This window comes from Protopterus annectens, chromosome 8.part0, assembly GCF_019279795.1.
Source record: "Protopterus annectens isolate FY-2018-M chromosome 8.part0, PAN1.0, whole genome shotgun sequence".
Classification (NCBI taxonomy): domain Eukaryota; kingdom Metazoa; phylum Chordata; order Ceratodontiformes; family Protopteridae; genus Protopterus; species Protopterus annectens.
The window spans coordinates 180,899,196-180,908,971 of record NC_056741.1 but is presented as its reverse complement, the minus strand read 5'-3'; the positions used below and the strand labels follow the sequence as shown (position 1 = coordinate 180,908,971).

Sequence of the window (9,776 nt, the reverse complement as noted above, 5' to 3'; positions counted from 1 at the left end):
CCCCACTGGCCCTTTTTTCAATGATAAAGGAATTCCCAACACTATTATAGCATGTCCAAAGGTCAGTTGTCAATCTCCTCTCCAGTCCAGCTGGAGAATCTGGGAATCTTGAGGCAATGTTACAACTGCCTCATGTACACAGACAACCCTCTCCTCCTCCCAACAAATTCTAACACATGTGAGAGATGCAACCATATAGCCAAACTGGATGCTAAGCTCTCTAAACTCAGTACTGGCATAACCAGTCAGGAGGAGAAGGAAACCACACTCACTACAATTCCAGTCTCATATAGACCTACCACGACAGCAAACCAAACACATAAACACACAAAAACATACTCGGAGGCTCTAAATAAAAATCTGCCTACGCAGCAGAGACCTCCAAAGCAGACTCCCAAGCAACCGCTACCCCGAAACAAAACATGTGAAACACATAGCTCACAAAGCCAGTGTGCCGAACAGTCACAGCCCTTAAGGCTAAACAACACACCTGATGCACTTGTAATAGGTGACTCTATTGTCAGGCACACTGACGTCCCACTCACCAGGCTGAACAAGGTGAAGGTCACGGTGAGCTGCCTGTCAGGTGCTAGGATCTGCCACATAACACAAGCACTCAGGTCACTCCAAGGCAAGTACAAATATGACTCAGTCATTGTCCATGCTGGTGTGAATGACCTGAGATGTACCTCCCTGGACTACATGAAAAGAGACATAGAGAAGCTCTCTGAGCATGTAGCCCAGACCGGTATGACCCTTACCATCACCAAGAATGATGCCACAATATGAAGACAAGATGATCAATTTCAACAATTGGCTTAAGTATTGGTGTCATTCAAAGGGGATCCAATGCCTGTCAGCTTGGGATGACATGCTCAACAAGCCACGATGCTTCGCTAGGGATGGCTTGCACCTATCACCCCTGGGCTTTTGGATATTGGCAAAGGCTCTTGCCACCCCCATAGTGCCTTTTTTAGGCAAGGCTCAAAAGACAAACCCACCTTCAAAGGTATCACAAGGGATAAGATACTAAGAGTAATGCTACTCAACGCTAGATGTCTAAACCTCAAGATGCATGCACTCGAAACTCTCCTTAGCATGGAGAACATTGATAACTGTGCAGTAACAGAAACCTGGTTCAAGGCTCCCAAGAGCACCCCAGCACTACCAGGTTATACCTCATACCATGCTTTTCGGCCCCAAAACTTGGACCGAACCACAAAAGGAGGGGGAGTATCAATATTCGCCAAAGATACCCACACCTCCAGGTTGGTGGCACAGCACGAAGCATCAGAGACTATCCATGTGCAACTAACTGTGAGTAAAACTACCTTCCAGTTTATAGCCTGCTACAGACCACCCTCCCAAATCCAGGAACCCCACTCGACCTTCCTGAGAACACTGGAAAATATGAAGGTCTCTGCAAACATCATTATATTGGGCAACTTCAACTACCCAAACGTAGACTGGGAGCATTACTCTAGCTCCAACACCCTACCCCAAAGGTTCCTAGAATTTATAAACTCAAATGTTATGGAACAGCTTGTTACCACTCCCACAAGAGGGGAAAACATACTGAACCTGATCATCACCAACATGGGACTGTATGCTCCAGACCAGAAGTGTATTCCTCACTGGTAAGATAAGACCATAAACTAATCTCACTGGATATTCACATCCCGGCCCCACCCCCTGCCCAGAAAACCACAGTGATAAACTTCTCTAAAGCAAATTTCACACTCCTCAAAACGGAGGTGGAATCCTTCAAAGCCCCCGGGCCTGTGAAAAATACGGCCCAGACCACAGAATCCTTTATAAACGCATTCTATGAACACCTTCAGGAATGCATTGATCATGCGATCCCAAATAAAACCAAGACCCAATCCTCCAAAGGCAGACGTCCTGTCTGGTGGACCCCAGCCATAAACAAACTGTACAATAGAAGGAGGAAGCTACTACATGATAGAGCAAAATCCCAAAAAGGGAAGGGATCTCTGATCTGTATTAGCAAAAAACTACAGTCACTCATAAAATCGTCTAAGGCCAGCTTCGAGAGAAAAATTCCACAGGACACTAAGAATAATCACAAGGCTTTCTTTCGTTATGTTAGGAACCTGGGTGGGAATTCCCAGATATGCTCAGAATTAGTCCAAAATGGCAAAAAATACACTGAACCCACAGACATTGCGAACATCCTAGCTGACAGGTTCAGCACAACACCCCCCCCTCCCCACCAAAAGGGCAAATATTTATCCCAGCAGAGTGCTGCCCCCCTGACATCTCAGATGCTCAGGTAAGAGCCACCCTCTCCTAAGCAAAAAATACAGCATCAATGGGACCAGATGGTGTCCCAGGCTGCGTCCAACATGAACTCCAAGAAGAGCTAAACCCAAACATAAAACTACTGTTCAATCTCAGCACTACTACAGGATATGTACCCAAAGAGTGGCGTACAGCAACAGTGGTCCCTCTCCACAAAGGTGGTGCCTCAACGGATCCTGGAAACTATCGCCCCATAAGCCTGACTAGCTTGGTCTGCAAAGCTATGGAAAGGATCATCATGGACCTCATAAATAAAGATATTGAGGACCTACAGACACTGGATCCTACCGAGTTTGGCTTTGTTAAGGGCAGATCCTGCCTCTTAAATCTGGTCAATTTCTTTGAAACAGTCACCAAGGCCATTGACGAGGGGAAGGTGGTCTACACAGCCTACCTGGACCTCGCAAAATCCTTCGATACAATACCGCACTCGGGCATTATAGATAAGCTCACCAGCTTAAATATAACCCGCTATGTCACTAGATGGGTTGCAAACTGGCTCAAGGATAGAACCCACATGGTTAAAATTGCTAGAGCCATGTCAGACTCCAAACCAGTTACAAGTGGCGTCCCACAAGGCTCAGTCCTGGGACCTCTCTTGTTCGGTATATATTTCTCAGATGTACAGGCCAACACGGAAGGACTGTGGCTGACCAAGTTCGCAGATGACTGCAAACTGGGTGCCATAATCGACTCTTTAGCCAACACAAGCATCCTACAATAGGGCCTCATAGAAAGAGGCAATTGGTGCCAGAGCCATGGCCTCAAGCTAAATGCCAAAAAGTATATAGTCATCCCTTTGGCAAAAACAAAGTGCCCACAAATTACCACATAGGTGGTAATCCATTAAGTACAGAAGAAGTAATTAGGGACCTGGGGACCCAGTTTGATAGCAATCTCTCATTTGACAACCACGTGGCCAAAGTGTTAGAAAAACATTTTATATAGCCCACCTAATCATGAAGGGATTCACATCTAGATCAAGGGAGGTCATTGTGCCTCTTTACTCATCCCTCATCAGGCCATAATTGAGTACAATGACCCATTTGGGATGTACCTTACCAGACACCTGCAGCAACTGGAAAGACCCCAAAAGTACCTCACCAAGAGGATCAAAGGGCTCAAACAGATGCCATATGCTGCCCGGTTAAAGAAACTCCAGCTCTACTCAGTGGCATACCGCCTGCTCAGAGGTGATCTGTGCCTGATGTATAAAGCCATGTCCTACCTGGAATTAATGGACATGCTGCACCTCAGAAAATCCAAATCCCATCCAGCTACGTGCTCGAGAAACTTATACCTCAGCACTGAAATAAATAGGACATGCTGGAGGGACAGATTCATAACCCAGAGGCTCCCTTCACTCTGGAATAAAATCCCAGTCCAGGTTAGGCAGAGTCCCTCATTGACTCTCTTCAAGAGGAATCTTGATGAGTGGATGGGAGATTACCCCGGGTATCACTTCTGTGTCACTGTTAGACAGAGGCACAGTATACTAACATTGAAAAAGGGCATACCAAAATTCATTTAAAATGGGTGGCGAAAGCCAAACACACTCTGGCTAGGCTTATAAATGCCCTAGGGCAGATAGTCTAGTATGAATCTATGAACCTATATATATATATATATATATATATATATATATATATATATATATATATATATATATATATATAGAACCTATATATGTATATATATATATATATATATATATATATATATATATATATATATATATATATATATATATATATATATATATATATATATATATATATATATATATATATATATATATATATATATATATATATATATATATATATATATATATATTACACATATATATATATATATATATATATATATATATATATAAATACATATATGTATACATCAGCTCCACTAAAATAAGGAAAATGTTCCCTAAAAGGGTATTACTGCTTGCACAATTTGCAGATAGTGGCATTACTGACAGCACAATTTGCAGAAAGTGACATCACTGCTAGCAAAATTTGCAGACAGTAACATCACTGCTGGCACAATTTTCTGACAGTGACATCACTGCTGACACAATTTGCAGAGAGTGATATCACTGCTGGCACAATTTACAGACAGTGACATCACTGCTGGTACAATTTACAGACAGTGATATCACTGCTGGCACAATTTGCAGACAGTGACATCACTGCTGGCACAATTTACAGACAGTTACATCACTGTTGGCCCAATTTGAAAACAGAAGAACTCCGCTTGTCAGCAGGTTGAACTTTGGACAACTGAAGCTCATGCATTCAGTCATCATCCACCAGTACAGTAACATTGTAAACCAAGTTGTATGACAAATTCCAATGTGTAAACCCCCCTCCATAAGTTTATCAATGTTTCTTTAGGGCATACCTTTTTAGTATTGTAAGCCAGTTGTGCTCGAAAACTATTATTTTCAAAAGAGATAACAATCCATGGTAAATGTAATAAATATTTTTTCCATTTAAATTCTATCACGTTTCGGTGCATGAAACAAATAATATAGAAGAAGTGGAGGACACGGTATACATGGTGAATACCTAATAGTATTCTTAAAGACAAGAGTATCCAAGTCAAAATGAACCCCACAGTTTCATCACTAATCTGACTGAGCTCTCAAGAAAACCACAGTCTCCACTTGGCCACACCAAAATATTGCATTTTTTGCACAATGTCCTTCCCATTCTTCCCTATTGGTTATATCCCCCACAAGGTTTTCTCAGCAAGCTCCACTTTAGTTTTTTTCAAGAAAGATAAACATTAGTCCATATGGCGTAATAGGTATACAGAAAATTTTGCTCATTTCCAATGAACAGTAGCGCCATTTCTTATCACATTTCCTATGGCAGTAAAAAACCCAGCAAAGGCCTTTGCTTTTTACCTAAACAAATGTGAATGGGCTCACCTAGGCCCAGTGAACTTTCCCGGTAAACAAATGCAATAAACACAATGAATAAATAATAAACAAATAAGCCGCAGACCCATGTTTCAGTTTAACAAGGTTTGTCAGTGTGCTTAGGAATTCTAATGACCAAAGAACCTGTACCCATTTCTCTGCAATTCCACCAGCCACTTGTTTTGATAAGACATCAATTACCAAAAGACAAAAAGACAGCAATATTCTTTGATTCCCTATGTGTCACTAAATGTCTAAATACACGGAAATAAACAAAAGTTTAAATAGAGGTATGCAATCCTAATGCATACATTAGCTTCCATAAGTGCTTAATTTTATCTGCAGAACAAAATGGAACTGAAATGTTTTCACACTGTTGGTACCATATATCAGGAATAAATTAAAATGGCTTGCAAAAGGGATGGATGCAAAATACGAAGAAAAAAATCATCTCTTAACTTCATCAATTATGTTCCAAATTTCAACTTTTTTCCTTTCTCTTACATTTAGATGGCAGGCATGAAAGTTATCACTAACTGTGACATGAAGAAACCTCTGCGGTGTAATAGCAGGAGTATTTTGGGTAAGTTAAGTTTCACTCTAAAAAGTTAGAAAAAGAAGAAACGCATTAAAACAAAAATTATTTCAGGCCAATGCAGCCTTTTTTTTTTCCAGTACAAAGGTCCAAAAGACATAGAGGAGAGCTAATTTACCTTGTTGCCAAGTAAATAAGAAAATAAACACGTACTAGCAAATTTGAGTTTTTTGTTATAATCTCAGTTTTACACTGCTAATAACTGACCCTTCAAGTTGAAGTATTGGAATTCACCAGCCATCACACACCTGCACACACAAACATGCACTCACACACACACACACACACACACACACACACACACACACACACACACACACACACACACACACACACACACACACACAAACACAGGTGAATCATGTAGTTCAATAATTAATACACAAACTGCCACATGAAATATATGGAAATGTTCTAAGTCACATGTTGCATGGTCTCTGGGAATGGAAATAGCTAATTTGTAGGAGTATTTCTTGTCCTCCAAGGTGATAGAAACTTATATGTTGTTAAAATCAAGTTTCACACCACAGAATGAAAGTGGAGGCTACCTACTGACAATAAGCAACAGCATGAGGAAAAATAACTTTTTAAAGTGGTTAGAATTTCACTCTCACTCCTATAAATAAAAGGTATGGCAACAGAAAGTATCTAAAAGATTTGAAAGCTTTGCAGCTCTACAGAGGGGTGCACAGTTTTTCCTTCTGTCTGTTCCTCTCCACTGTCCCTAGTTTTGAAAAAAATGCCCTTGATTTTCCCTCATATTTTAACCTTGTCCCTTGTAAAATTCTTGATTTTTTGCTAAACTAGTGAGAAATACAGTAAGTTAATAATGCCAGACATTGAGGTTTCATACTTTGTATTTATCAGAAAATGCAAACTGATGCAATATGTGTTGCTCTATTAACTTTGTATGCAAATTAGAGAAATGTTTAACAGTTGCCCCTTATTTTTATCTTTTCCGCGCACGCGCACACACACACACACACACACACACACACACACACACACACACACACACACACACACACACACACACACACACACACACACACACACACACAAAACACACACACACACACACACACACATACACATTTCAGGATTTATTCACAATTCTTACCAAACAAGTTGAGCAGTTTTGACAGCACAAGATATCTTAATAGCATTCATTGCCAGTAAAACATTTTATAATCTTGCACTTGTTGTTTTCTGTAACAAGTGGTACAAGGTTCCTTACTCTTCAAAGAATTATGACTTGGTCTCTGTTCATAACCCTCTGTTGTATTCTTGACATAGATGATAAGCGATATCTCCCAGGCTTGACTTTTTTGCCACCCATGTTTCAAACATAATATGCCAGTTCTGACGGAGACTTTATCATAATATTGTGTGTAGGTGACTTTGTTTAATTATCCTGGTACCACTCAAGAGACCTGTGTTAGTTTGTATGATGTGTACTAACTCATAGCACTTATTTTTCATGCCAGTTACAAGCAGAAACGCATGCATCCTGTATGGATCACAGTCAGTTCAACACTGTCATAGTGAATTATGGGAAACCTCTTTAATTTTAAACAAGCATGGTCAGTCTAACACTGCATGCAGACCATCATGATGATCTGGTATCATTACATCTCTCCTCCCCATAGCTATGCATATATAATGCAACATTTATGGGTGCATACTTTTTTAATTTTGAAAACTTGCAGTATGAAATGCATTTGACATTAATTTATAAGAATTTGCATAATATTTTTATACTTTTTCATTCTCTAAGCCTACTTCATTCTTAGCAGTCATGTTATAATTTACCTGTTTTTAGAACCTAAGAGGCAACTCAGTACCTCACAGGAAGATGTATCTCACAGCTATGGTTAGTAACATTTACCGATTATGGACACATTCTTGGGTAGTAACATTTACAGGTTATGGACACCCACATGGGAAGTAACATTTACAGATAATGGACACATCCTTGGGTAGCAACATTTGCAGATTGTGGACACATCCTTGGGTAGTAATATTTACAGATTATGGACACGCCCTTGGGTAGTGACAGTTACAGATTATGGACACACTTTTGAGTAGTAATGTTTAGGGATTATGGGCACATCCTTGGGTAATACCATTTACAGGTTATGGACACATCCATGGGAAGTAACATTTACAGATTATGGACACACCCTTGGGTAGTAACATTTACAGATTGTGGACACATCTTTGGGTAGTGACATTTACAGATTATGGACACATCCTTGGGTAGTATTGTTAACAGATTATGGCCACACCCTTGGTTAATAACATTTACAGATTATGGACACATCCTTGGGTAGTACATTTACAGATTATGGACACAACCTTGGGTAGTAACATTTACAGATTATGGACAAACCCTTGGGTAGTAACATTTAAAGATTATGGATATGAGGGGCTTGTCTTTTATGACAAATAAATATTAGTTAACATATCTCTTTCTAGTGATTTATCTCTTTCTGGTGATGTGACTCTTTTCGGTATGTTGTGACTAGTCTATTCATTTGACTCTAGAAACTATGGCTCAAAGTCTCTTGCTTTTTTATGAGTCACCTGGCCATAGCAAATTCTCATCCATTTGTAGCAATTGTCTAATCATTTCAGACTTCTCAGGAATGTCTTAAATGTGTTTCCAGTTTCTCCTTGCTATAGGTTTAGTGTCAGTTTAGATCACTTATATCCCCACTTATGCAGATTTAACAGTGATCACAACTGTTGTTTCTTACCTCCATATAATTTGAGACAGGCAGTCTGACCTAAGGTCACATCAGGAAAGGAGCAGTGTCTTCAGTCATAAACATATTTTGATGCAGATTTTTCCCACTGGTCATTTTCTTCTACAGTTTAATATGGAATATTCAATGATAATAACTTTGTCTCAAGCACTGGGGTAATAGTTTGAATCTAGTGACCCATCCTGAATTGTGCTGAACTTGGAGTAACTTACTTTAAATACCCCATACCTTGTTTATGCAGGTTTGGTCATGGCTTGGAATGACTGACAGGGACAGAGAACTCCGATATGCTTCAGAGGGTTGCTGCTCCCCTGCCCGCTCCTGACTGTATAAACAAAATCAGCCATTATTAACACACTTTTAAAAACCTTGCAGTCCAGTGGTGGGGGGTACAGGGGAGCAGCATACCCCCATTTAAACACTATGTTGCTGTCTCTTTACAAAAGAATAGTGCAGGGCATGTCTGACTAGAAGGCAGAGAAGGAATTTTTTACTGCACACCCTACAGGGTATTTAAAGTAAGTTTCATCCTGAAGTCATCCCAGCTGCATTATTTAACATTGCTCTATAAGACAGACAAACTACTGGCAGGGGGAGTGTCTAGTTAGTTAATGATGTTCTTAGCTATTGGCACTACTCTGTCAAGAGGACTGTTTTCATGTAGGTAATGTGAAGTTAATATTGCTTCATAGGATCTCAGGATCATAGGAGGTTACTAGACTAATGGCCCGGAGGCCCTTAAAAGCCTAGCCAAGAATTTATCCCCAAAAAGAGAATTCTTAGTCAGCAAGTGTTGTTCCTGTCAGTGAGAGACACAGGTGGAATCCCCATGACAAATTTGCGGCCTCCCATCCACTCATCAAGATTGTGCTTGAAAAGGGTCAGTGAAGTACTCGGTTTGATGTGTATGGGAGTCTATTCCAGAGACAGGGCAGCCTCTGGGTGACAGACCTTTCTCCCTAGCAGGTTATGTTGATGTTGAGTACTAGATTTAGACCTTCCAAGCTGATAATGTGTGAATAGTTAGACTTACAGATATGCAGCATCTATAGAAGGATAGGGTCTGACATTGCCTTGTAAGCGAGACACAGATCACCTCTGAGCAAACTGTACGATACTGAGTAGAGTGATACTGATTTGAGCCTGTCCACATAGGGCAGGTGTTGGA

The 9,776-nt window shown here is 40.3% G+C and overlaps 1 protein-coding gene across 1 annotated transcript in view; it reads left to right on the top strand.

Moving 5' to 3' along the window:
• LOC122808180 (alpha-2-macroglobulin-like) overlaps positions 1–9,776 on the top strand; it is a 440,046-nt gene that overhangs the window by 243,105 nt on the left and 187,165 nt on the right. The window contains exon 13 of the mRNA XM_044079148.1: positions 5,756–5,828. Within this exon, the coding sequence (XP_043935083.1) occupies positions 5,756–5,828 (73 nt within the window). The remainder of the gene's footprint in view (positions 1–5,755; positions 5,829–9,776) is intronic.